Raw genomic sequence first — 27968 nt, 5'->3', positions numbered from 1 at the left:
CCCGCACTTATAGTCCACGCCAGGCCACCAATCAGAACCCTGCCCGCCGGGCCGTCACCGGTCTCCTAGCGAGCGAGGCCCGGGCAGGTTAGAAAGAGGGACTTGCCGGTTTTCAGTTTCATTTTCTGACAAGTCTCGTGATGCTTAGGAAGGCAGGGTTGAACCGGGTGGATTCGTTGTCTGTACATCGGCGCCCTCTTATCAGGGGTGCGCGCCCAAGCTTGGGGCGCGGGCCGCCCCCCTGAGAACTTCAGTGTGGAGGAAGCTTCGCTTTTCGGAACAGCACCAGAAACGCTAAGGCACTTGCTCCCCAAGCATACCCCAGCGAGTTAGGAGCCTAGAACCTGGTTTTCGATCGGGAAAACTGAAGCCCAGAAAAATTAATAAGAGTAAGGACAGAGATTGAATGGTAGTGGGCAGAATCAGAACTTGGGTTCACAATTAGAGCCCGGAAATACGCTGTAGGGCTTCTGGATTCTTTGGGCGAGAAAAGTCGTCCAGAAACCTCGAGGCCTCATGAGGACAGCTCAGAGAACCGTCCACAGTGAAGGAGGACCTTCGTGCTTCCTGAGTCCCTTCAGGGAAAACCCTGTGCGGAGAAAGTCTGGCCTGTATCTTGCCTCTGTAGTTTAGGTAATTTTCTTTGTTTTGTTGATTTGTAGGGAAATGACCCCTGATAGTAAAAGGTAAAAGCAGTAACTGCTTAGAGCGTTAGACTTTTGAAGAACATCATTCCCTTCGAATTATCACACTAGAATGGTGCTTGGCATGGAGTAAATACTTGGTAAACTGACTGAATGAGTGAATGGATGGATGGATGGAAGGATGGATGGATGAACCTACGAATGAAGGAACGAACGAACATGCGAGGGAATACGTGAGTAAACATTAGGATGTAGGAATTACCCCGTTACATTTTTATGGATAGGAAAACAAAGGCTAAGTGTTAGGTTTCAGATGGGCCTGATTCATTTGTCATTCGTGCTTCAGACACTGGGAAGATAGAGGCCTGGGCAATTTTAGTGAGAAATTGGGTTGCATCTGCTGTGGGCCCAGCCAAAGAAGTTAGGCCTACTGACTCTAAGAGCGTGTCAGTGTTAGACTCCTTAAGGAAACCTCCACTCCAGAGATACCATAAAACGATGCTGACATCACCTGGTGGCTGAGTCCAGGGATCTTTTCTGAGTGGGACACTCAGAAGAGGGAGTGAACCATGGGACGGGGCGGGGCAGAGATCTTGGAAATCACCCTAGTTTGCACTTGAAGGGAGTTGGGTGGTGCTTCCCCAAAGAGCACAACAAATGTCATCTGGATTTCTTTTACATGTTTTTAGACGTTTCAACTATCCCTGCTGTGGTGGTTGTGTCTAAACTAGAAAAAGGATATTCTCTGCAGACCTAATGAAAGGAGATAATGGCACAGAGAGAGCCCCAGGGAGCACAGAGGGAGTGTTCAGTAATGATTAAGAAGTGCATATGATTATTGATGCTAGTTACCTATTTTTTCTACCAGCTCTCTATAACTCTCTTGAAATGAAAGAATAATGGTTAGGCATAAAGTTATGAGTAAAGACACTCCTGCCCCTCCCTTTTGTTTGTTTGTTTGTTGTTAACTCATTTAAGGGTCTTAACGCCTGGAATGTTAGTGTTGAATTGTTTTCTAGTGCCTTGGGAGTATAGGAAGAGACAGGGCTAGTGGTCACCTCTATATTCCTTGTTTACCACATCACAGACAAATACTGGAGTACTTAAAATTCTTAAAAGATAGAATCTGATCTATTCACTTGGAAAACAAGTTTTAAAAACACTTAAAAAAAACAGTGAAGACAGAGAAAATTATATTTTTTCTTTTCTTTTCTTTTCTTTTTTTTAAAGGAGACCACTGTTTGCCTACGAGGGCAAACTTCTGGAAATGTACAAACATGGCCTCTTAACAGTGTTATCTCCCATCAGTGGGATGAATGACAGAATTTATTTTTTTTGGCCTAATGACTTTTCTAAAAATTTTTTTACAATAAATGTTATTCATAATAGTAAATATTTTCTGAATGTGGAAGAACTGGGACTTCATACACTCTTGTTGGGAATGGGAAATGGTACAACTACTTTGGATAACAGTTTCAGAGTTTTTAAAAAAGTTAACCATATGCTGTCCATATGACCCAACCACTCCACTCTAGGTATTTACCCAAGAGAAAATGAAAGTGTATTTTCATGATGAGGACTTGTACAAAACTGTTCAAAGCAGCTTTATTGGTAACAGCCAGAAATTGGAAACAATCCAAACTTCCATCAACAGGCGAATGGATGAACAAACTGTGACAGCTATCCATACGATGGAATACTATCAGCAATAAACAAGGCATGAACTATGGGTACACAGATTAATGGATGAAATAATGAGGCTGAAGGAAAAAAGCAAGACAAAAAAAGACTACGTGCTGTGTGATTCTTTTTATCTAAAACTCTAGAAAAAGCAGACTAATCTATGTAACAGATGGTTGGTTTCCAGAGGGTGGAGGGAGCATCAGGAGCCTAAGGACACTTTATCCATTATCTTGAGTATGATGATGGTTTCTCAAGTGTATACATGTAGTAGAACTTATTAAAGTGTATACTTTAAGTGTAATTTATCATACGTCAATTATACCTCAGTAAAGCTCCTTTAAAAAAAAAATAACCGGGCCTCCCTGGTGGCGCAAGTGGTTGAGAGTCCGCCTGCCGATGCAGGGGATACGGGTTCGTGCCCCGGTCTGGGAGGATCCCATATGCCGCGGAGCGGCTGGGCCCGTGAGCCATGGCCGCTGAGCCTGCGCGTCCGGAGCCTGCGCGTCCGGAGCCTGTGCTCCGCAACGGGGGAGGCCACAACAGTGAGAGGCCCGCATACCGCAAAAAAAAAAAATAAAAAAAAAAAAAATAAAAAATAACCTAATAAGACTCCGCACTTCCAGTGCAGGGGGCATGGGTTCAATCCCTGGGCAGGGAAGTTCCACATGCCGCGTGGTGCAGCCAAAAACAAAAACAAACAAACAAACAAACAAAACCTAAAAGCACAGGTACCTGTATCTTTGTTAGGCCAAGGAAGAATGGAGTCCTTTAACAGAAAGAAAAAGAAGGATATTGAAGTGGGGAGAAAATAGGAATAGGTTAAAGCTCAAATGAGTTGGGTTGTACCTCAGTGGATCTCAGTCAGCACTTTCTGAGGTGAAGTCATCAAACAGCCAGAAAATCCAGGCCCCCTGGAAGGAGAGGAACAAGCACATGTAGGACATTTGTGCCTGAGTTCTTTTAAATGTTATGTCACTAATCAAAGTGTGGTACAGGCATCACAACATCAGCAACACCTTGGAGCTCTTAGAAATGGAGACACTCAGACCCATCCTAGACCTACTAAATCAGAGCCTGCATTTTAACAACATCCCAGGTGATTTGTATACACATTAAAGTTTGTGAAGCTGCTGACCCAAACTACACAACAATCCAGAAGGTAGGTCTTACTTTCTTTTACAGATAAAGAGACAGTTTCAGAGAATTAAGATGCTTGTCCACGTTAGCTCTGAGCTATGATTCAAATGCTGGTCCATGGGATTCGAAAGGCCTCATAATGTCCACTTGACAACCACTTCTGAGAAAGGGTTCACGGGAAACCGTTCATTGGGTGGCTTGGATCAGGGCAATGATTAAAAGCATATGAGAAGGTGCAGAGAAGCAGGAACAAGTAACACAATGTATGGTAGTTTTTATTTAACTCACATTTGTTTTTGTCTGCCCACAAAAATAATATATGCATGTGGTAGAAAATTGGAACAACCAAAAAACTATAGGGAATTCCCTGGTGGTCCAGTGGTTAGGACTCCGAGCTTCCACTGCAGGGGCCCTGGGGTTTGATCCCTGGTTGGGGAACTAAGATCCCACAAGCTGCGCAGCGTGACCAAAATAAATAAATTAATTAAAAATAAATAAAAATAAATAAAAAAATAAGAAAAACTATAGAGAGGAAAATTAAAACCACAGTGACCCTCCAACCCAGAGAGAACTATCGTTAAATGGTTTAATTTAATGAGTCTGAAGGTGGTTGCCTGCTCAGAAGTCCATCCTGAAAGTATGTCTTTATGTGTGTAACTGAGTCACTTTGCTGTGCAGCAGAGATTGGCACAGCGTTGTAAATCAACTATACTTCAATTAGAAAAATAGCATTAACAAAAAAGTCAATCTTGGTTAGATCTGTGTTGGGGCTGGCAATCCTCAGTCTTCTGTGTTAAATCCCATTGAATACAGCCAATGTCAGTTGAGTGCAGGCTTTGTGGCAAATGGATATACTGTAAGGATAAATCAGAAGATGCCAGACTGCCAACCAGGAGAATCCAATCTAGAGTTCAAATCGGCCCAATAATTAATTTATTAGCAGCCACCTAAGGTGTTCATGCCGCCTGAATTCTCAGATTTGTGCTGTTACAAATCAGGCAACAGACCCAAAGGAAATGGGACACAGAGGGGAGCTGTTTTGTTTCCTGATAGTTACGAAGTCAGACGCCATACAAAGGAGGGAAAAAACCTCACAAGATCCCGGGAAGGCAAGTACTCTTCACACTAATTGAGGGAGAGTATGTGGGAAGCCTAAAGTTGAGACAGGTGAAGTATCTCGTTGGTGAGGGGTATCTCTGCCTCACAGGCTTGTGTGTAACCACCACGCTCTTTCAATTACCAGGGTGATTTTATTGGGAAAACCACACAGGCTTGGTATAAAATAAATCAAGCAGTACAGAACTATAAACAGTAGTAACTACAGTGTTTCAAGCACTTTTTTTTTTTTTTTGCGGTACACGGGCCTCTCACTGTTGTGGCCTCTCCCGTTGCGGAGCACAGGCTCCAGACGCGCAGGCTCAGCGGCCATGGCTCACAGGCCCAGCCGCTTCGCAGCATGTGGGATCTTCCCAGATGGGGGCACGAACCTGTGTCCCCTGCAACGGCAGGCAGACTCTCAACCACTGCGCCACCAGGAAAGCCCAAGCACTTTTTTTTTTTATTACAATTCTGATACGTGAATGTATGTCTGTTGCAAAAATACAAACAGTCAGGGGTCTACTGAGTGAAAGTGAAAGTTGCCTTCCTGTGTCTCTTCCCATCTCACTGTCCTCTCCTCAGGAAACATTGTTAAGCTTTATATATTGTATATAGTTTAGAAGGTGAGGAATTTTAAAATTATAACTACAGAGACTGCTATTATTATGTGTTAAGAACTCAGTGCCCACTAAAAGCATAAAGGGAGTTAGAGGTAGCATCCGTCCTCAGCTTGGATGGAGAGAGGGTTAGGGAAATGCTGAAGCCAAGACCCCGTGACACTGTGGGGACAACAGGACAATCTCAGGAGCCACGGATTGGGCATTGTCCCTGGGGAATGCTACGCCCAGTGACTAAGTTACTGGCACAGCCTCCTTTCATGGGTGTTTTCCTCTCATAGGTCCTTGGGTTTGCATCTCAGAACCTACTTAAAACTGCAGAATTCCTACTTGGATTTTCTATCCTGCCTTGGATTCTATTCAGCACTATTAAAAATGAAGACTCTCCTTCAAATGCCCTTTTTCCCTTTTGGCAAATTCCTGTAAGCCTCGCCTTCGCACTTTCCACATTGCTTGGCTGACACTTGCCTCTGGCCAATTACAGTGTGTGGTCCTTTCTGGCTGTCCCCTGCTATGTTGAACCTGCATCAGATCCTTTCCTCTCTACTCTCTGGTGTCTTGGACCTTTCTAAACTCTTCTTCTAAAAGAGGACTGTGAAGAAACCAGTGCCTTGAGAGTTGAGTCGGTGAGGTGGGCTCTACCATCTCCCCGAAGAAGCCAGGCTATGAATGGTGGGGTGCGGCTCAGAGAGAATTCATTCAGCATTTATTGGGGACAAGGGAGATTCCACAAAATTTGGATCATTCTATAAATACTTACTGAACTTGCTTATTTCCATTTCATAATATATCATCGATACTATCCATGTCGTTATGTACAGAGCTGCCTACTTATCGTTAACAGTATTATACTTTTCTCCTTACCATACCTTGTGGTAGAGAGAGTAATGCCTCCCCCCATCCCCACAAAAAAGATGTTCATAGCCTAATTCCTGGAACCTGTGAATATTGTACCTTATATGGCATAAAGGGCTTTGCAGGTGTGATTAAGGTTAGGGGCCTTGAGATGGGGAGATTATCAGAGATGATTGGGGTCAGCCCAGTGTAACCACATAGGACTTAACAGCAGAGAACTTTGGGACTTCCCTGGTGGTCCAGTGGTTAGGACTCTGAGCTTCCACTGCAGGGGGCACCAGTTTGATCCACGGTTGGGGAACTAGGATCCTGCGTGCCTCACTGAGTGGCAAAAAAAAAAAAACGCTGAGAACTTTCCTGACTGTGGTCAGAGGAAGATGTGACTACAGAAGTACGATCAGAGAGATGCAGCATGCTGGTTTTGCAGAGGAAGAAGGGACCATGAGTCAAGGAATGTAGGCAACTTCTAGAAGGTGGGAAAGGTAAGGACATGGAATCTCCCATAGTCTGCAGAAAGGAAAGCAGCCCTGCCTTAACTTTAAGCCCAGGAGACTTGTGTTGGACTTCTGACTTACAGAACTGTAGGATGATAAATTGTGTTGTTTTAATCCATCAGGTTTGTGGTATTTATAACAGCAGCAAGAAAAAAAGAAACAAACCCCATTTTTACTGCTCCAGAATCATACAGTTTTAGGCCTTGGTTGCCAGGAGCCTAGCTCAGTGTAAATATTTTCCTTTTCAATGTTGTCTTTACCAGTCGGTTAACCAGATCTGGCCACACAGCTCATTTTGGGTACTCTCGTGTGAGGGAGAGCTATCATCAGCTCAGCAGCTGAGGGGGAAGGAGTTCTGCTGTAGCCTGGCTTGGTCAGGAGCCTTGGTCCTCCCCCTCCTACCACTGCCCCGACTGAGCTGGGTCAGCCCCAGTGATGTGGGCCCAGCTGGCCCTGACATTTCTGGACTATTTCTCCGACACCACACACCCAGTGGGCCAAACTACTCCTGCTGTACCTGCTGTTGCCAGTGCTGAGCAGGGAAGGAGAGTAAGAAGAGGAGCCCTCTAGACGCCAGGACAAAAGTACCCCAAAGCTTTGGCTTCTTTCTTCTTAGCCTGGCCCCAGCCTATCCACCAGGCCTCAGTGTTCACAGCAATCATTCAGGTTCTGCAAACCTTTACTGTCACCTTGCTAGGTGCTGGGCACTGGGCTCATCTGGGGAAATTATTTTCTCAAGGAGGAAATGTTTAAGATGTTTCACATGTTTACTTGTTATTTGTTTTTCTTCTGTGAATTTCCTGTTCATAGTCTGTCAGCCAAAGTCCCTGATCCCTCGGGACACACACTGCCTGATGTAGCAGAGAAGGAGTTTATTTAAAGAATATTGTGGGACTTCCCTGGTGAATCAGGGGTTAAGAATCTGCCCACCCGTGCAAGGAACACGGGTCGGGAAGATCCCACATGCCGCGGAGCAACTAAGGCCGTGCACTGCAACTACTGAGCCTGCGCTCTAGAGCCCATGAGCCACAACTACTGAACCTGCATATCACCACTACTGAAGCCCGTGCTCTGCAACAAGAGAAGCTACCTCAATGTAAAGCCCACACACCGCAACAAAGAGTCGTCCCCGCTCTATGCAACTAGAGAAATCCCGCGGGCTGCAATGAAGAACTAACACAGCCAAAAATAAATTAATGAACTAATTTTAAAAAATAAAAAAATAAGAATATTGCTAAACAAAATGTTATCAACTGCTAAGTAAAGGATACACAGAGGTTAATTTTATTATTCTCTCAACTTTTTGTAGGACTGAAAATTTTCAAAATAAAACACTAGGAGGAAGAGGGTACTGAGGACACAGGGGCCCACAAGTGTTCAGAAAGTGATTGCAGCCCAACCTGGATCTCTCCCGTTCTCTGACCATGCTCCCAGCTCTGAGGACCATTGACACCGCTATCTGGAGGTTCTCAGACAACTTGGATGAGTCCACCTCTTCCAACAGGATGGGTGACAAGAGCCAGCCTTCTCCTGAGCTAGCCTCAGCTCTTCTGTACAGTGACTTTCACCTCAATGGAGATCAACTACCACGTTTCAGATAAAGCAGGAAAAGATATTGATTTTCATCTTGCCTCTCCAGGAATGAAAACCTCAGTTTATGAACAGAGAAAATCAGGTAGAGTACACATGGTGGACACTAAGGTTACACCATTTCTGAAAGGTGACTTCCTCTGAGTTAATCCTGGATAATATGGGGGAACAGGACCAAGCATAGGAGGAAATATATTATAGGCACGGATGAGCTGGATATGAAACCAAAAGACATCCTGGAACCATCATCAGCATCAAATCAGGGGTAGGCAAATGTAGTCATATCCACATTCTGCTTAGAGCATTTAAAGCTCATGATCAAAATTTACAAGGAAGCAACTTTGATAGAGTTGTATTCTGATCCATGAACAACTTAATGGTCATGGTAGTAGTGTCAGCCATTCAGGTTTTATGCTAATCCATTTTTTTGAAAGTAAGCAGGAAAGTTGAACTTAATACTCCCAACTATTTAACATGAAAAAAAAAAGATGCTGAAAAATGCAATGAACTGTCACTGTCACTGTCATTAACAGTCTCTTCCAACTTGTTTTCAGGCAGTCTTATGTGTAAAACAAATATAATTTAAATGTGAAAGGAAAATCTTCACTTTTGTCTGTTTATGTAATCTTATTTATTCAATTGTAATTCATTCAATTTTGTGTAACAGAAATATTTTAGAGCTTAGGTATAATTCAATGAAACCCTAAACTGCACTTTCCTAAGGTGAAAAAAATTTCCAAATATTATAGGTGATTTAAATGAATGAACATTGAGACGTCCCTGGTGACGTAGTGGATAAGTCTCCATGCTCCCGATGCAGGGGGCCTGGGTTCGATCCCTAGTCAGGGAACTAGATCCCACATGCATGCTGCAACTAAGAGTTTGCATGCCGCAACTAAGGAGCCCACCTGCCGCAATTAAGACCCAGCGCAACCAAATAAATATTTTTAAAAAATAAAATAAACGAATGAACATTGAAATGAAGAAAGTAAAAATTTTAATAAATAAACAAACAGACATTGAGACTAAATGCAGCACCCAACAATCTCTTTTTAAAAGTTTCTCTTAACCAGGAGTTTCTTTATAGATGTGACAATTACAGATTAATCACAGAAATTGAATTACCTGATTATAGATAGAATATAGGTTTGGAAAACAAAGTCTCAACTTTTCCTTGTCTACATATGCACCTGTCCTATAATGTAAATAGAAGCATAGTTTTGTGAAACAATATCATTTTTGAGATTTTTATAACCAAATATTGTAATTCAACTTAAAATATCGGTTAAAAACTAGTAGTTTTATATCCTTAGCCTATATTCCTCAAAGGTCATGGCTTTGGACTAAATATCTGTGTCCCCCCCCCCCAAATTCATATGTTGAAATCCTCTCCCCCAAGGTGATGGTATTAAGAGGAGGGGGCCTCTGGGAGGTGGTTATGTCATGAGGGTGGAGCCCTCATGAATCGGATCAGTACCCTTATAAAAGAAACCCCAGAGAGTTCCCTTGCCCGTCCCTCTTACCTTGTGTGGATACAGTGAGAAGGCACCATCTGTGAACCAGAAAGTGGGTTCTCACCAGACACCAAATCTGCTGGCACCTTGATCTTGAACTTCTAGCCTCCCAGAACTGTGAGAAATAAGTTTCTGTTGTTTATAAGCTACCCAGTCTCTGGTATTTGGTTATAGTGGCTCAAATGGATTAAGACACATTTCGATAATTAATTAAAATACAAAGTCATATTTATTTAAATCAGGACAAATTTTCCTTTTGAAGAAGTGAGGACATGGTAAAAGATTTCTCAGTCTCCACAGGATGCAATGTTCTGTTACAAGATATTCAGCACATAATTAAGGATAAGATTTTAAAAGTAAATGTGAGATGGGCCTCCCTGGTGGCGCAGTGGTTGAGAGTCCGCCTGCCGATGCAGGGGATACGGGTTCGTGCCCCGGTCTGGGAGGATCCCATGTGCCGCGGAGCGGCTGGGCCCGTGAGCCATGGCCGCTGGGCCTGCGCGTCCGGAGCCTGTGCTCCGCAACGGGGGAGGCCACAACAGTGAGAGGCCCGCATACCACAAAAAAAAAAAAAAAAAAAAAAAAAAGTAAATGTGAGAGAAAATAGCTCTCTTATTTTTATATTATCCATCAACAGTGTTATGTTAATTTTGACATGGGCGCTGGTAGGATAATATTGATTACCAGCAGTTGTGAAGGAAATATGGATAAAAGGATCTGGGTTTAACATAAATATCTCTTTTTCTGAGTCCTCAAAATTCAGAAACATTACAGAGAATCTTCACCTAAAAGTCCTTTTAAATAATTTTTAAAGGTAAATATAAGATTACCAGATCAGAATAAAGTTCTTTTGACTTTGTTTATGGCTCTTTGTTTATGGCTTTATTTTTTGACACTCAGAAGCTGGGCATTTTTATGTAGGCAAATTTATCATTCACCCTTCATGGCTTATGGTTTGGGGTCATGGTTAGCAGGGCCTTCTCTACTCACTCCACATTTAAAAAGAAATTTTTACACTATTTTCTTTGTATATTTTTGAGGTTTAATTTTTTTTTAATATTTAAAACTTTGCTCCATAAGAATTTACTTTGGTCTTCAGGTTCTGGTAACCACTCCATTCTCTTGCCTAAAGTGATTACTACCAACTGTTACTAGTCCCAGGGGACTGTACTATTCCTTACGATTGGACTATATTTTTTCTATGTATTTATAAATATCCTTTTATTAAAATTCTATCTTAATAAATTTAGTTTTATTAAAATTATCCAATTTCAGTGTCCTATTTATCCCTGCAGAAACTCTGACTTATGTGTGATGTTTTGAAAAGACTAATGAAATATATAGACTCTGAGAAGAAGATAAAAGGAGGGGATAATATATAAATAATGTTAGAAGTTAAAAGGGGGACAAAGTACAGGTATAGCATGGATTTGAAAGATACTCTTATACTATGAACGACTTTATGCCAATAAATTTGAGAACTTATAAGGAATGGACAAATTCCTAGAAGATATATAATTGAACAAAATAGCTTCAAGAAGAAATTGAAAACCAGAATAGACTGACAACCATTAAAGAAACTGAAATAATGGATTAAAAATCTCCCCATAAAAGTGGAAGAGTTCTTAGGTGTTTTATTCAGCAAATGTAAACATTTCCTTTTTTAAATATTTATTTAGTTAGTTGCGTGGGGTCTTAGTTGTGTCAAACGGGCTCAGTTGCGGCTCGCCAGCTCCTTAATTGCGGCATGCAGGCTCTTTAGTTGTGGCATGTGAACTCTCAGTTGCGGCATGCATGTGTGATCTAGTTCCCTGACCAGGGATTGAACCCAGGCCCCCTGCATTGGGAGCACAGGGTCTTACCCACTGTGCCACCAGGGAAGTCCCAACCTTTGTAATGTATCTTTTTTTTAAATTGAATTATAGTTGATTTATAATGTTGTGTTAATTTCTTCTGAATAGCAAAGGGATTCAGTTCTATACACACACACACACACACACACACACATTTTTTTAATATTATTTTCCATTATGGTTTATCACAGGATACTGCATATAATTCCCTGTGTGATACAGTTCTAATATATCTTTTATCTGATCCAAAAGTCCTGTTAAGCTGTCTATACTTCTTATTCTATTATGGGAAGTTCTAAGAGTCCACGGGTAGCATTGCCTCATTCACTGCCTATGCCTCAAGGCTAGCTCAAGCTTGGCTTAAACTTAACACAAACTGTGGCAGAAAGCTACAAAATCTAAAGGATCAGTAGACATATAAGACTTCAAAAGGGGAAGGGACTTTTACAAAAGGCTCTAGGTCCCAAGTGAAACTTCAAACAGGCAAGAGGGGGCTGTAATCTTGCAGACTACCCCTAGTCCACATGCTCTGGTACTAGTTGGTACAAGGAAGTGCCTTCAGAATGAAGTTCTGGGGCTTCCCTGGTGGTGCAGTGGTTGAGAGTCCGCCTGCCGATGCAGGAGACACGGGTTCGTGCCCCGGTCCGGGAAGATCCCACATGCCACGGAGCGGCTGGGCCCGTGAGCCATGGCCGCTGAGCCTGTGCGTCCGGAGCCTGTGCTTCGCAGCAGGAGAGGCCACAGCAGTGAAGGCCCACGTACCGCAAAAAAAAATAATAAAAAAATTAAAATAAAATAAATTAAGTTCTGCATACAGCAAGTGAATCTCCCCCAACACCTGGTCTCTATAACAACCAGATAAATCACTTCTGGAACCCTGAAAGTCACCATTTGGCCCTTTAAAAAAAATTAATTTATTAATTTATTTTTATTTTTGGCTGTTTTGGGTCTTCTTTGCTGCGCACAGGATTTCTCTAGTTGCAGCGAGCGGGGGCTACTCTTCGTTGCGGTGCCGCAGGCTTCTCACTGCAGTGGCTTCTATTGTTGCAGAGTACAGGCTCTAGGCACGCAGGCTTCAGTAGCTGTAGCACACGGGCACAGTAGTTGTGGCTCACAGGCTGTAAAGCGCAGGCTCAGTAGTTGTGGCGCACAGGCTTAGTTGCTCCGTGGCATGTAGGATCTTCTCAGACCAGGGCTCGAACCCGTGTCTCCTGCATTGGCAGACAGATTCTTAACCACTGTGCCACCAGGGAAGCCCACCATTTGGTCCTTTTGATAATACCAGGGTAAATGATTAGGTAGTTATTGAGAGAAACAGCTGAATAGCATTACCAAAAAGGCCTGAACCCAATTAGATATTTGAAAATAATTTCAATAACTTTCAAGCTATTTAAATTTTTTCCCTCACCCATATGGTTCTACCTACAGCAAAACTTTTGAAAAGAATATTTTTCTTTAGAGGCACCAAGAATCATGGCCCTATAACCATGACAATAGGGCCCTAACTTGCATTTTTAATGTAGCGAATTAGCTTCATTTTTAATTTTATGCAGAAGTTCTGTAAAGCCTGTGTGCTTCAGCTGAACACAGGATGTGGGCACAGAACCCAGAATCGCTGAGGCGCAGATGGGTCTCAGGTTTTGCTACCAGCAGTCCTGAGGTGCTTGTTTTTGTTGTTGTTTCCTTTTCTTTTTAGTCCTGAGCTTCTAAACCAGTTTTCCATTTACAGCAGCCAAGAAGATATGGGATTATCTGTGTAACTCATGCAAAAGTGTTTTTACCTCGAAGATCTGGCTTCTGTATTCACAGGGGTCTCTCCTCAGTAGGAGTGCTTAATAGACTCAAGCTCAAGCGGACTCAAGGACACGGTGAAGGGCAAGCATCACCAGGTGGACAGTAGGGATCCATAAGCACCCTGCCCTGAAGCACTGAGAACTTGGCTGCTCAGTAATTGCCTCAAGATCCACCCAGGGATTTCCTATCCAATTTAATGGAGCAAAGCTTAGGGATTGAAGAGAACAGAACCTTACAAAATTCCTATTAAGGGTGTAGAAAACAGGGACCCTCTTTTTAAATATCTGCTCCCAAATAGCAATCCCAATAAACTGTACTCACAACCATGGATGGATAAAAAATGCACTTTAGTTCTCTTGCCCTTTCAAGGGTTTTCTTTCTCATGAGTTTGTGTTCTGACATTTCTACCAGGATGCAGTGGTTGGGGATGCTGGCCCTTTAACAGGGGAGCAGGGGAGGGGCTGGGAATCTTAAAGACAGGGGCAGCGAGCCTGCCTGGCCCAGGCCGCCATGGCTAAGCTAAGCAGAAAGGACAGCCACGGTCCTGGGGTGGGTGTCGCTACCCAGGCAGCTGTGAGCCCCCTCCCTGTGCACAGACCGAGGATGGTGGTGACTGTGTGGAAGTGCTTCTCCTCCAATTCCTAGCCCTGCTCCTCTTCTCTGTCCCTTTGCAGGACAGCTCCCTAGAGCTGGGCTAGTGAGGTCAGAGGGTGGAGGTTTAGGGCAGTCTGAGAGCCCAGGGTCCTCCTTCTTGAGATCTGGGTCAAAACTTTTCTGACAACCTTGCTGGGGGGGAGACCTTGGCTGTTTGGGTGCCACGCCATCCTTACCCAGGACAGGGTCTCTGGGTCTCTTCGTTTTCCCAGGTTTACTTTCCAGAGGCTGACAGTGCTCTCTTGCCAGAGGAAACAGCCATGGAGCAAGTCTGCCAGCCCAAAGAGATGAAATGCCTTCAAGGTAGTATTACCAAGTGGTCTGTGGTATCTGATAAAAGGCCCAGGAGTGCATCAGTTTGATGGTCTGGTTCAGTGGATAGACATGGGTTTGGATGTCCAGAATTGCTGGGAGTGATTCCCAGCGACATCATGACGGTGACTGAGATAACTTTTATGGGCCCTGTATTTTCCTCACCTCCAGAGAAAAATGATCAATACCGGCCTTGTATGGTTGTTGTGAGAATTCAATGAACAGCTAGATGTAAAATCCCTGGCCCACTGGGGTTAAATTGTCATGAGTCAGGGCAGCTGGAACTTGGTTGATTAAAGAGGCACAGAAAGGGCTGTTAGAGGGGGCGAGCAGGTGGAGAAGCCTGTGGTGGGACTAATGAGGCAATGGAAGAGGGGATGAAGGAAGTGAAAGTGATTGGCACCTGCCAGGTTCTGTTTGCTCTAGTGGGGATGGTTAGAGGCGCCCTGGGGTAGTGAGGCTGAGTTGAACTCCTAGAACAAGAGAAGATGTTTGAAGATGGTGCTGGAGATGGCTTGTGAACAGAAGTGCTACAGAGAAGCATCCTCTCTAGACCAGACCCTTCACAGCTGAACCCCTGTCTACTTCCTCCTCAGGCACCCACTTAAACCAAAGCCCAGGCAAGTCCTGTGACCCCTTGGCTCTTAAGGAAGCGCTGGTCTGTGCCTCCCAGTTGGAGGAAGAGGAACAAAATGAAGAAGAGAGGGAGGAGGAGCTGGACCCAGATTTAGCCCCTGACCTGGAGGAGGAGGAAGAGGAGGAGGAAGAAAATGATCTCGGGGATCCAGCTGTCCTCAGCGCTGTCCGTAACATCCAGGTACCATAGCAGGAAGACGTGGGGGAGGGTTGTCCTGAGCTGTCTGCATCTCACAGGCTGTTGCTACACATCTCTCTCCTCTTCTTCACCCCTTTCTAGGTGGGCTGACACTTTCTATTTCAGGCTTGAACCCCAGTAAAGACTGTCTCCTTCCTTCCCTCCTTCCTTCTGTCTCCTCCTTGGTTTCTGATGCTGCCCTCACCTGAATCCAGGTCCTAGCAGGGCTGTGCATCACCTAGAGATGCTGGCCCTGCTCCTGGTGGTGAAAGTGAGTCATCTTTGACCCTGGGCCCCTGTGTCTTTCCAGTCCATCCCTGGTCTTTATTCCCTTGGATTCCCCCAGCAGGTGGAGAGACCCAAAGGAGTCCCATGTAGAAATGAAGTTACTCAGACCCTGCTTCAGCTTAACTCCTAAGATGCCAGTTTGGCTTCCCTTCAGTGGAAGGAGAGGGGTCCTGATTGTATTGACTCTGAAACTGAGGGAGAGCCAGGCTGCCACTGTCCTGGGTATTGGAAATGGTTGGTCCTGCTGCTCCCCTCCCCCCATTAACACAGGTGAATGTAGATGATGCCACAGGGGCTCACTCCAGCCTGGCGTTTCCGCCCTCTCATTCCAGAAGGGTCTTCTCAGCTCCCCTGGAATCAAGGCCCCTGGTGTGCTGGGGATGTCGCCTGCTTCCTTGCACTTTCTGTGGCAGGTGAGTCACTCCAGTCTCCCTCCTTTGAGAAATAGGCTGGGTGTTGAGAAGCAGGATGCCGCCTGTGCCTTATTTCCGTTATGTTCACTGTGCCCTTGACCTTGCTCTGGAGATACAGCGCCCAAAGTGAAGTGTGGGTAGGAAGGGGGAAACGCCCCTTATGCGGGGGAGCTTGGTAAACAACAGAGGTGGTACTGGGACAACTGGCCTTCCTATGAAAAGGACAAACTATTCCATCTTACAGAATATAAGTAGCACTGAGCCTAGTGCTAGAACGAGCATATGGTCTGGGGTAGAGCAATTGCCAGAAATCCAGCCGGGAGAAGAGAAGGGAATTGCAGACTGAGGAGGGCTTCAGAGGTGTCTGAAAAGAGCCAAGCATGGCCCCAATGGCTAAAGACAAGATCTGAGTGAACGCTCAGAGAGGAAAGGGCAGGGAGTTGACTCACACACAGTGGGGAAAGCACAGGCCTCCACATTGTCGGGGACTGTGGAGTTGCTCCCTAGGAGGCGACAAACCTGTTGGAAACAAGAACGGGGATCCACAGTCTGGTGTCCTCACAACTGGCTTGAGGGGCCCCAAGATGGCAAAACGTTGAGTGAGGTTATTGAAGGAAAAGGCAGGTGAGACCATAGAGGCAGAAAGGCAGTCAACAGCAAAAGCAGGATTCTGTTGGTGGAGATGCCCTTCTCCCAGACCCTGAAATTCCTCTCCCAGACCCTGGACTACCTGGCACCACTTCCTTTCCGGCCTGCCTTTCCCAGCACCAGCACTGCAGCCCCGCACTTCGGACCTCGACTGCTCTCGCCAGACCCATCTGTCCTCTGCAGCCCGTCGACCTCGTGGCCCCTTAGGCTCAGGTACTGGTTCAGAGTGCCCAGTGTCCCGGGGTCCAGGACAGGCTGAGCTCTTCTCCAGAAGTCTCAGGAGGTAGTAGCTGAGGAGGCATGGCTGCCCTCTACACAGATAATACTTAGAGAAACTCACTAAGAGAAGGATGTGGTAGAGTGCAATTCCTTCCCCTCACAGGTAAGGAAATGGAGGCCCAGGGACTATCTGAGGTCAGCCAGCATAGCAGAACTGAGAGTAGGACTCAGAAGTCCTGACAACCAGGCCAAATGGTTTTATATTGTGTCAGGATTTCCTGTAGCCAAGTTTCAGGGAAAACCATATCCTGGAGGGGAGGTAAGCCCTGCTGAGCTAGGATAGTGAAGCTTCATGTGGCTGACACCTGGGCAGGGTCATAAGCAGGTAGGGTCCCTTAGATGTCTGGCTGAGGTTCCCAGAGGCTAAACAAATGGGGGCGGGGGGCTGAGAGCTTGCTCCCACCCAGCCCAACTTTCTTTCTACGTCTTCCCAGTCATCTGACCCAGCTCCACCCTCAGCACCAGCGGATCTTGAAGCAACAGCAGCAGCATGGTCGACCACCAAGGTAAAACCGAGAGGAGAAGCAGGATCAAGGGGGGCCCCCTGCATGCTGGGGTTTCCCTTGTGACAGAGCACCTCCCCCAAAGCCCCACCAGTTAAGCCTCTCACACCCCGGCCCAGCTCTGCACTCTGCTGTGCTCCCCTGACATCCCGCTCTGAGCTCTCCACTCCTTGGGGGAGTTCTCTGTGGCAGGGGTGGGTAGGTCTAAAGGGACACTCCTCCTGGCTTGAAGTCCCCCAGCCAAGAAGCCTTGGTCTCAGCAGCCAGACCCCTATGCGAACCTCATGACCCGAAAAGAGAAGGACTGGGTGGTAAAAGTGCAGATGGTTCAGCTGCAGAGTGAGAACCCCCGCCTGGATGACTATTACTACCAGGTGAGCCCCAGGGGCTCTGCCCAGCCTCTGACCTTGGCGTCAAGTGGGCCTGACTCCGTGGGTCCTCTGAGATTCTCCCTTCCCCTCACAGTGACCACGTCCCTTCAGGTGGGAGGAACGATTGCTAAAGGATGGGGGTCATATTTCTACACTTGACATCCAAACTCCTTCCCCTTCTCCTAAATTTCAGCCACATGGGATTAGTTATGATTCCCCAAACACACTCTGAGGTTTCTGTCTCTGTCCTTTGCCGAGAATTTCTCCTATTCAGTTGGTAAATGAGGACTCTTTCATCTTTGTACACTTTGGTTTCTCTCGGAAATGACTTGTTATAAACATTCATCTACTTTTTACTTTCTAAGATCTAGAACACAGGGAACTTTTATAAGTAATGGGATTCAATTTCTTGAACTGAACTGGCAGACTTTTGGACTCCTTTCTGTCTGATTCCTGTCTGCCCTTTGTCCATGAGTTTTGGGTTGTCTAAGTTGTATTTCAATTTCTCTTCACCCTCCATGAGACCCCTACTGAGGTTTCCACCTTTATCTCCTTCCTATGGACATTAATTTCTTCCTTTACTTCCCACCAGCTTCAAAACCCTCTGCCTTCTGCCAGGATTGCTTGAATGTGATCATCTTCCACTCTTGACTTTTAGACATTGCTCCTCAGTGAAGGAGCTGTATTTAAATCCTCATTTGTCTCTCAGTCAGTGGCTTTATTTTATTTCTGGATTTCACAGTCTTCCTTAAGATATTAGAGCTGCTGCACAAAGCCTCATAAGCGTAGAACTGGCCTAGAGGCCAACTGAAATAGTGTTCTCTCTGTACTTCAAGCTGCTGATTGTTCTTCGTACCATCAGATAACTCTGATTTTGGAGAGCACAGGTAGGATCATCAAATTAAAATGGGGAGGGGGAAGGATAGCGGTGTCCCATGTGTAACCTGGAATAAAGATTGCAGGAAGGTTGCAGACCCTGGGACACGTTTGCTTCCTGGCTCTCTGCTGCCTTGCTCTCTCTGCCTTTCCATCAGATCTGGTGGTGGCACTAGCTCTTCAAGTCCTTAGGATGGGACCCTAAAACAGGTGGCATGAGGCCTAGGGTGCTTTATGATGCATTATAGTGGCTACTATAAGGCCTTAAGGTGCCAGGAGCATTTCTGGAATGAATGCTGTAGGCAAGGGTATATTAAGAGGTTGCATTGCAGAGCCCTAACTCTAAGTTCAGCCAATGAGTATACATTTGACTAATCCATGGACTCTCAGGAATATTATCAGAAACTAGAGAAGAAGCAGGCAGATGAGGAGCTGCTTGGGCGAAGGAGCAGGTTTGAGTCCTTCAAGCTGGTCACCCCTTACATTCAGAAGGCGGAGGCTTATGAGTCAGGTAGGACCGGGGCTGACCTGCTGGGTTGGGGTGGACAGCCGGGTGGACACAGGTGGAAAGCAGAGGGGCACATGCCTGTCTGACTCCTTCTACGCAGTGGTTCGAATTGAGGGTTCCCTGGGCCAGGTAGCTGTATCAACGTGCTTTAGCCCTCGCCGAGCTATTGATGCTGTGCCCCATGGAACTCAAGAGCAGGTAGGAGCATTATCTTCCTACACCCTTTTTCTCTCCCCTGTTTTGAAGAAAGGTCTGGAACACTCTCATGCTTGAGTTCAGGTTGTGACCTAAGAATGAGGAACAAGAGTGATCGGACTTTGTGGTCTAGCCTTTCCAGATCACGTTCTAGCTCACCTAGGCTTGGGCTGCTGCTGTGGAGGGGTGGCTGACAGCCAGGGACTCTTTCTCTAGGAGACAGGAGCTGCAAGCAGTCAGAGGCTTCAGGTGTTGTACCGGATTGAGAAGGTGAGACATCAGCCTTATAAGTGAATTCCTTACCTCCCTTGAGAACAGGATATACTCACATTGACCCCTTCTTCCTCTCTCCCCACCCTCACATTCCCAGCTGTTCCTTCAGTTACTAGAGATAGAGGAGGGCCAGAAGGATGGGCCTGCACAGCCCTGTGAGCGGCAGAGCAGCCAGCTTGAGAAGCTCTTCCAGGCCTTAAAGACCCAGGAACAGAATAATCTGGAGTGAGTGTGGGAGGGTCACACCTCAGCCCAGGAAGGGATGGCTCAGCAAAGACAGTGGCTTAGCTTCTGCCTCTCCTTTCTGGCCTGTGGCCCTTTGCTCTATGCAGATCCATGCAATGCTCTCCTATGTCACCTGTAGGGAGGCAGCGGATGGCTTCCTGCAGGTGCTCTCCGTGAGGAAGGGAAAAGCCCTAGTGGCCCGGCTGCTCCCCTTTCTGCCCCGAGATCGAACTGTCAGCCTTCTTCTGGCCATCACCCGCCATCTGCCCCTCCTTGTCAAGAGGGATGTGGCTGATCAGGTACTGTGGCATCGAGTGGAGGAGAGGACGGTTTTGTGGATGGGTTAGGAATGTTTATTCCTCCTCCTCTTCCCCTTCTTCCTCCACCTCTTCCTCCTTCAATCCCCTCCCCCAGAGAAGCCAGAGAAGGTGCTGGGCAGTGAGGAGTGTTGACCCTGCTACCCTCAGGTTGAGGGGGTTACAGAACAAACTACCACAGGAACAGCTGATCATCTTCAGGCAAATGAAGAAAGGAAAACCCACAGGCCTATGGTTACACAGGTGTGAATGTGCTCTGGAGGTTAAGAAGCTCAGGGCTCCCTGATAAGTGGTGAGCCCCATAGCTACTTTGCTTAGGGAAGGCATCCTAGACAAGTGGGTATTGAAGGACCAGTGTTATGGATGGAGACACCTGAGTGGTGATAGGCCTGGTACGTCTGACCTGACCAGAAGGGGCCAGAGGCAGGTGAGCAAGGAAAGAGACCGGAGGTGAAGTTGTCGAGGAGTCAGAGAGAGGCCCTTACTGACCTTCTTGCAGGCCCTGCAAACGTTATTCGAACCTCTGGGCAAATGTATCAGCCACTTGACCTTCCATGAACTCCTCCAAGGACTTCAGGGACTCATGCTGCAACCACCTGGCTCCTCAGAGCGGCCAGTCACCGTGGTGCTGCAGAACCAGGTAACACATGTGGGAGGCTTTTGTCTTTCCACAGGTGACTCCAGGTGCTATCTGGAATGGACCCAGGGTGGGGCTGCTTTTTTTTTTTTAACAAACTCCCTGATGGTGGTGCTGCTATCACCTCTAGATCAGAAGTCACCAAACATTTTTGATAGTGAATCCCTTTTACCAAAAAAATGCTGAACTATACCACGTGTGTGTTTATAAATCATGTACGTGGAACACTATACTTACCTTAGGTACATAATAAATACAAGATGAGACTCTAGATGTGAAAGATCTCGTATCTTCTAATAACCTAGTGGATTACCTTGTGAACCCCTCTGAAGATCTTTGCCTAAAGGAATGCCTCTTAAAATGGGCTCCACAGCCTACCCGCGTCAGATTCCTGGGTCTGTTCCTGATCTACGGTCTCTGATTCTGGGGGTGGAGCCCACAAGTGTGCATTTAATCAACTCCCCAGAGGAATCTTTTGGAATATTCAGAGCAGTGGTTTCCTTGGAAAGGGCTCAGAGTTCTTGGCCAGCCAGTATAAAACTTGATGGGTTTATGGGTGTTGGACTCCATTTGTACCTGTGAACTTGCCCTTTTAGTTGGGAGATAGCAGAGCCAGGGAAGCACTGAATGCCTAGGGTAAACTCATTTTACTCTGGATATTTTATCACTTGCAGTTTGGAATATCTTTGCTCTATGCCCTGCTAAGTCATGGGGAACAGCTGATATCCCTGGATTCTTCCCTAGAGGAACCCAGCAGTGACCACACAGCTTGGTAAGATCATAAAAGCCTTGTAAATACTATTTCAGTACCCCTGGGATGTATAGGCTGAGCCAGATGAGATGTTTCCTGAGTGGTTTATTCAAGCACCAGGGAGGAGGTTGGACAGAGAAACAGAGGTGTAGCTGTTCTGCCCTTTTTTTTTTTTCCTCTGTAGTGCCCTAGAGCATTGTCCCCCATGGAAGGCAGTGTAAGATAGACTCTAAAGCTTGTCCCTTTAATTACTCACAGACCTAGGTGTGAATTCTGCTTCTGTCACTTATCAGGAACATAACATTGGGGCACATTATTTTACTTTCCTTAGCCTGTTTCCTCATCTATAAACTAGGGATTTAAGGATAAGGGTACTAACCAGTTAGAGATCTAAAGATTAAATAGATGGAAGATATGTAAAGCACTAAACATTGCCTGGCACATACCAAATGTGCAAATGTTCTCTCTTAGTTGCTGGAGGTACAGAGAGGGTGATAGTGGTGGTAGAAAGATAATAAAAAACCTGGACCCTGAGCCTATTTCCTGCATGCATACAAAGATGCTGATGTATTACTTCTCTGCCCTCCAGGACAGACATGGTAGTTCTCACTGCCTGGGAGATAGCTCAAATGCCCACAGCCTCTCTGGCAGAACCCCTGGCCTTCCCCAGCAACCTTCTTCCTCTGTTCTGTCACCATGTGGACAAACAATTGGTACAGCAGCTGGAGGCTAGGATGGAGTGACTGTGGAAACAAGGTAATAGCCCCCTGTTCAAGCCCAGACTAGGTTCTGTCACTTCTCTACTACATTTATTTATTTATTTACTTACTTACTTACTTATTTATGGCTGTGTTGGGTCTTCATTTCTGTGCAAGGGCTTTCTCTAGTTGCGGCGAGCAGGGGCCACTCTTCATCGCGGTACGCGGGCCTCTCAGTGTCGCGGCCTCTCTTGTTGGGGAGCACAGGCTCCAGACGCGCAGGCTCAGTAGTTGTGGCTCACGGGCCTAGTTGTTCCGCGGCATGTGGGATCTTCCCAGACCAGGGCTCGAACCCATGTCCCCTGCATTGGCAGGCAGATTCTCAACCATTGCGCCACCAGGGAAGCCCTCTACTACTTTTAAACCAAGAGTATGGAAGATAACTTGCTTTTAGAAGTATTTCTAAACATTGGTACTTACTGAGTAACCAGGCTGCTCCAAGTTAGGGTCGTGGGGCCTGTTTCTTCAGCCAAACCTTTCCATTTATTCCCAGGAACTTTGATTATTTATCATGCGAAGCTCTCTGAGAGTAAGAACTAGTTTAAGAAGATGAACTTTTCATTAAAGAAGTATTTGAGGGACAACTCAAATGTAAATAAGATGTAAACACACAAACAACATGTAGGTCATCTCTCAGAACTTACCATCTGCTGGAAAGAGACATATTAATCACATCACACAATATTTTAAAGGGAAGTTGTTTGGAGTTAACACCTCTTCTCTTTGTAGGTTTGCCTTGATCTACTGATCAGGTTGTTCCGGAATACGTATATGTGGGAAGAGTTTAATGATCAGACATTAGTTGTGTATGGGTTTTGCCTAAAGCGATCCAGAGAGTCTGAAGATAGTTGTATGCCTTGATATATTGGTGAACCCTGCCCAAAACCTTTTCTTATGCTTCAAAAACCATGAACTATGTGCCTAAAAAGGCATGGCAAAATGAGGTATAATTAAAAAGATAATAGAATGAAGTGTGGCAGTTTGTTTGTAAGTTAAGAAAATGGCTTTCATTGTACCTCCTATGTGTGAAGCTTCAAGTGTCCTTAATGTAAGGGACAAGCCCTTGTTATGTCTAACAATAGATTGACCTTGGAAACTGTTCCACTGTTGCCATTTTTTATAAGTAGTCCTAGCTGAGCTAAGAGCATTTTATATAAATATCTCCTTTGAGATATGGGATGTTTGGTTTACTTTGACAAACAAGGTCATGCACTCATCAAAAAACACAAGAGTCCCTTTTATGAACCAGGTACCATTTTAGGTGGTTGAGAAACAGTGGTGACCAAGGAAAAGCCCCTGCTCTTCTGAAGCTTACATTCTGATTGGACAGGGACTGACAGAAGACATCAAATAGTGATAAATACCATGGTGAAAACAAAATTGGGGGATGAGTGACTGGAGTGGAATGGAAGGCCTGTCAGTAGAGGTTACAATTAAGCTGGAATCAATGACATGTATTCCATGCAGAGGCACTAGTGAGTACAAAGCCCCCAAAGTGAGAATGAACTTGGTGTGTTTCAGGAAAAGAAAGAAGGACAGTGTGGCTGAAGTATACAGGTAAGGGGGGGAGGGTGATAAGGTAGGAGAGAGGTAAGCAGAGTACACATCTGTAAGCCACGATTATTTTTTAAAGTCTGGATTTTTAACTGCTGGGAAGTCAGAATTTTAAACAACGAAGTGACATGACGTGATTTTGTTTTGGGAAGATCACTCTGACTGCTGATTGTTAGGGGAACAGGATAGAAAGCAGAGAAAAAAATGTTCAGAAGTTTTTTTTCCAAAGCTGGGGCAAGAATTGAAGAGCTTTAGGGACAGAAAGAGAAGAAGTTTGGAAAAGGTTTTGGAAGTAAGAGTTGACAGACATTGCTGATGGGCTGGATAAGGGTGGTGGTGAAGAATCCAGGATGACTCCCAGGCAGAGTGAATGGTGGGTGCCCTAGACTAATGTGGGGAAAACATGAGGAAAAATGCGTTGGGAAGGGTTATAATCAACATTTTAGACACTTTAATATGTTCTGCTAGAAATCCAAGTAGATACATCAAGTAGGTAAAGAGCAGTCTGGAGGTGAAGGAAAAGGTCAGGGATAAAGACACAAAAGTGGGAGTATCAGCACACAGATGTATTACAAGTTAGGAGTGAGGAAGAGATGATGTAGAAAGAAAAGCCAACATAGGGGACTGAGGAGGAGTTATCTGAAAAAAATAGGTTGAAAATTACAGAAGTGGTACTACCAAAGTTGGAAAGAAAGTACTTTAAGAAAGGAGTGTGTGGGCTTCCCTGGTAGCTCAGTGGTTAAGAATCCACCTGCTCAAGGCAGGGGACCTGGATTCGAGCTCTGGTCCAGGAAGATCCCACACGCAGCAGAGCAGCTAAGCCCATGGGCCACAACTACGGAGCCTGCGCTCTAGAGCCCGCAAGCCACAGCTACTGAGCCCGTGTGCCACAACTACTGAAGCCCGCACGCCTACAGCCGGTGCTCCACAGCAAGAGAAGCCACTGCAGTTAGAAGACCCGGCTCACCGCAACTAAAGAAAGCCCACGCGCGGCAACAAAGACCCATGCAACCAAAAATTTATTTTTTAAAAAAGAGTGTGGAATGAGGAGACGTGACGGAGGTGGGAGGCACTGACTGCAGAAAGAGTCAATTTGGAATCTTCTGAAAGGGTAGCAGAGCAATTGGACAGTAGATAGTAATCTGTGTAGGTTAAGGAACGATTTTCTTTTAAAGAGTGATATTACAGCATGCCTGCATGATAATGAAAGCACTGCAATAAAGTGGCGGGGGCGGGGAAGGGTGGAGAGTAATGAAGGCGAAGAAAGTTTACGAAGTCCTACAACAGGAGGAGGATGGGAATCAAAGCACAGACAAAGGAGGTGACCTTTTTTTTTTTTTTTTTTTCTTTTTGCGGTATGTGGGCCTCTCACTGTTGTGGCCTCTCCCGTTGCGGAGCACAGGCTCCGGACGCGCAGGCCCAGCGGCCATGGCTCACGGGCCCAGCCGCTCCGCGGCATATGGGATCCTCCCAGACCGGGGCACGAACCCGTATCCCCTGCATTGGCAGGCGGACTCTCAACCACTGCGCCACCAGGGAGGCCCAGGAGGTGACCTTTGATAGCTGTGTGACCCCATCTGATTGTGGAAAAGAATGTGTTAAGAAAGGCACTGCAGTCCTTTAGGAGACCATTCCAAAATGCTTACTCCCCACCTCTTCTCGCCCCCTCTGCTGCCGATCTTGGATTATACCTCCCAGAGGAAAGAGTAGTAGGAAACAGCAACTCTACCACTTCCACCCACCCTGTTCCCCTGGCTGTTACAATGGATATTATTTGATGTCAGCATCAAGTCAGCTCCCTCATCATGGATCGGTCAAATACCAAGGACGTTGCACCACTCAGGGCCTGTAAGCAAAAATAACAGCCCAATAAAAAACGAAGAGTGGCAGGCACAGGCCTCCAATAGATAGGAGGCAGCAAGGGTAAGAAAGCAAAGGGTAATGCCACAGAGTGAGAACAGCTGCTACAGCCACCTTAAGCCGCTAATGGAGGCCCTCAACTCTCTCAGCAAACAGTGGGCTCGAAACAAAGGCAGATGCGGCTTTGCTGGAGTGGGGGGTGCGGAGAACGTAACCGGGCAGTCTACGTCAGCGCATATCTCCCCGCGGGAGTCATCTGAGAGCGGGTCGGCTACACTGCGCACGCGCAGGACGCAGCGCGTCGCAGGGACCGGAAGGACCGGTGCGCGCGGGATGGCTGCAGACAAGGGGGCTGGAAACGCTGAAGCCGTGGAGCGGGTTCTACCCGTGTTGTTGGTGCCGGTCCCCGCCGAGGCAACAGGGCGGCTGGGATCCCGGGCGCAGTTGCACAGGGAGCAGGAGGTTCTGGGGAGCCTGACGGCTGCAGGCAGCCTTCATGTGCTTCCCTTGGCGCCCGGCGGCCGGGGCGGGGGCGGCTGCCGCCTGGAAGGCCCTTTTCGGCAGTAAGTGCTGTGGCTGGGCCTGGCCTTGTGGAGGAGGTCCGCAGCCTTAGCTTGGCTGGCGCCTCTGCTCCCTTCCTACCTTGGAGGTAGCGGGAGAGGGATGACGGTGGAGGGCAACGCCTCAGAGGCAGGCCCGGTTCCTTCTCGGAACATTTTCCTCGGTTTGTCGCGTCCCTGCACCCATTCTTTCCCGTTCCGGGTTGGTGGAGACAGTATCCAGATCCTCTCCGGACGTGGACAACCTGTAATGAATCCCAGCTTGGACGCTTTTTTAATTCATTTAACACAGGTTGATTAATCGTCACTGTGCCGTGCCCCACGCCCATTTTCTTTAGTTAAATCTGTTAAAGACCAGCTGGGGGTATCATCTCTCATTTGAATCATCCTGTTACCTCTTACTTATCTCTGATACAAATAGCTGTTTCCTTCACATTTGGGCCTCTCCTCCCCTCCACCCCCCTTCAAGGACAGAGCCTGCGTTTTCTACTCACTCAACAAATACTTATTATGCGCTTTCTGTTCGTTACCTAGGAGCAGTGCCTAAAAGGTGTAATAAGACAGTTCTTACATGTGAGGTTGTATGGTTGGGAAGACGGAAAAGAAACAATTTCAATCATGTATTACTTTACACATATGTAACTCTTACAGTTTACATCATTAAGTTTGAGAGTGCCTTCCGACGCTTTGGACTCTTTAATAACAAAACATTTTAGAAATGTTAACGATTTTGAGTAGCCACAGAGGAGTTCTGGAATATCCAGGTCCTATAAAAGTGCCTCACAGTAGACATTCGTTTCTTCAATCACTGAATGTTTTAACCTGTTTTATGTTTGTCGTCTTTATTCCTGATCTCTAGTTGCTAGGAAAAGGAATCCCTCCTTACCAAAAGTTAGTTGATTCAACAGTATTAAGTACCTATGAACATAGCCATATAAGGAAAGGAATGAGGCAGAGAGAGAACCTCACAAGATAGGCAAAACAGATATAAAATAATGGGGGCTTTTGTAAGCTATTGAATGAAATTAGTGGGGGAGGATCAAGAAGGACTACTTTTTAGTTTTTTTCGTTGAATTGAATTAATTCAGTTAAAATAATTCGTAGGGTAAAAATAAGGATAAGTTTATAGTGTACAGAATTTGCTTCCTCCTTTTCTCAAAGTATGTATGGTCCTTTGTATATTGTTGAAATCACTGTACATTTTGTATTATGTTCACTGAAAATTCTCTTTCCACGTGGAAGTATAGTCCCATGTGCTAATGATGTTACTGGTTTCACAGTTTTCAGCCTTTTAAATATATCTTAATTTGTTTAACCTTTTCCATATTTGACATCAGATTTCAGTGTGAACAGTCAGGAGTTGGCTGTTTATGAAACATTATTCTAGGTATAAAGACAGAAATATAAAATGTCAGTGTTTTTTTCTAATAATAACATAGTAGCACCAAGTCCACTGTTTTTAGATATAAAACTTACTACTTCTGTAGAAAAAAAGCTTTTTTTAAAAGATGAAACTTTATCAGCATGGTAACCTCGTCTCATTCCATTGCATTGTTTTCAGAATTGGGGCTCTTATTTTTCTCTTTTAATGTAACTTAATTTTATTATTTAATTTGAAGCTGTAGCATCATTAGCCTCTTTCCATCCTTGTTAATCATGTTGGTATGTTGACTTTACACTGCTTTAAATGTTCTATAACTGCACTTAAAATTGAAAATTTAGTTCCTCAGTTGCACTATCCACATTTCAAGTGCTCAGTAGCCACATGAGGTTGTTGGCTACTGTATTGGACTTTGCAGATGTGTAGAACACTTGCATCTCATGGAAAGTTTCGTTGGACAGAGCTATTGTATAATATGCCAGTTTAGAGTCTTCAAAGTCTATAAATGCAAA

General features: G+C 45.6%; 2 protein-coding genes and 1 pseudogene across 2 annotated transcripts in view; all 3 read left to right on the top strand.

Annotated features, from left to right (window-relative positions):
- Positions 1-8100: 8100 nt before the first annotated feature.
- LOC132489405 (transmembrane emp24 domain-containing protein 5-like) lies at positions 8101-8568 on the top strand (annotated as a pseudogene).
- A 5796-nt stretch (positions 8569-14364) lies between these two features.
- Positions 14365-22086, top strand: PATL2 (PAT1 homolog 2). Its single transcript, XM_060096087.1, has 14 exons — positions 14365-14440; positions 14842-15062; positions 15680-15760; positions 16479-16621; positions 17122-17193; positions 17423-17564; positions 18828-18948; positions 19046-19143; positions 19357-19410; positions 19511-19638; positions 19778-19937; positions 20455-20595; positions 21267-21364; positions 21933-22086. Exons 1-14 carry the CDS (start codon positions 14365-14367, stop codon positions 22084-22086), a joined length of 1689 nt encoding a protein of 562 aa, XP_059952070.1.
- A 3724-nt stretch (positions 22087-25810) lies between these two features.
- SPG11 (SPG11 vesicle trafficking associated, spatacsin) overlaps positions 25811-27968 on the top strand; it is a 75586-nt gene continuing 73428 nt past the window's right edge. The window contains exon 1 of the mRNA XM_060096764.1: positions 25811-26078. Coding sequence (XP_059952747.1) covers positions 25849-26078 — 230 coding nt within the window. The 5' untranslated portion in view covers positions 25811-25848. The remainder of the gene's footprint in view (positions 26079-27968) is intronic.

This window comes from Mesoplodon densirostris, chromosome 4 (assembly GCF_025265405.1).
Source record: "Mesoplodon densirostris isolate mMesDen1 chromosome 4, mMesDen1 primary haplotype, whole genome shotgun sequence".
In the NCBI taxonomy this organism is placed as follows: Eukaryota; Metazoa; Chordata; class Mammalia; order Artiodactyla; family Ziphiidae; genus Mesoplodon; species Mesoplodon densirostris.
The sequence above is the reverse complement of the archived record's forward strand: the minus strand, read 5'-3'. Positions and strand labels throughout refer to the sequence as shown.

Coding starts and splice junctions, on each gene's coding strand:
- PATL2 (XM_060096087.1), top strand. CDS start 14,365: ATGACGGTGACTGAGATAACTTTTATGGGCCCTGTATTTTCCTCACCT. Junction 18,949..19,045: donor GGCGGAGGCTTATGAGTCAG/GTAGGACCGGGG, acceptor CCTTCTACGCAG/TGGTTCGAATTGAGGGTTCC. Junction 21,365..21,932: donor AGCAGTGACCACACAGCTTG/GTAAGATCATAA, acceptor TCTGCCCTCCAG/GACAGACATGGTAGTTCTCA.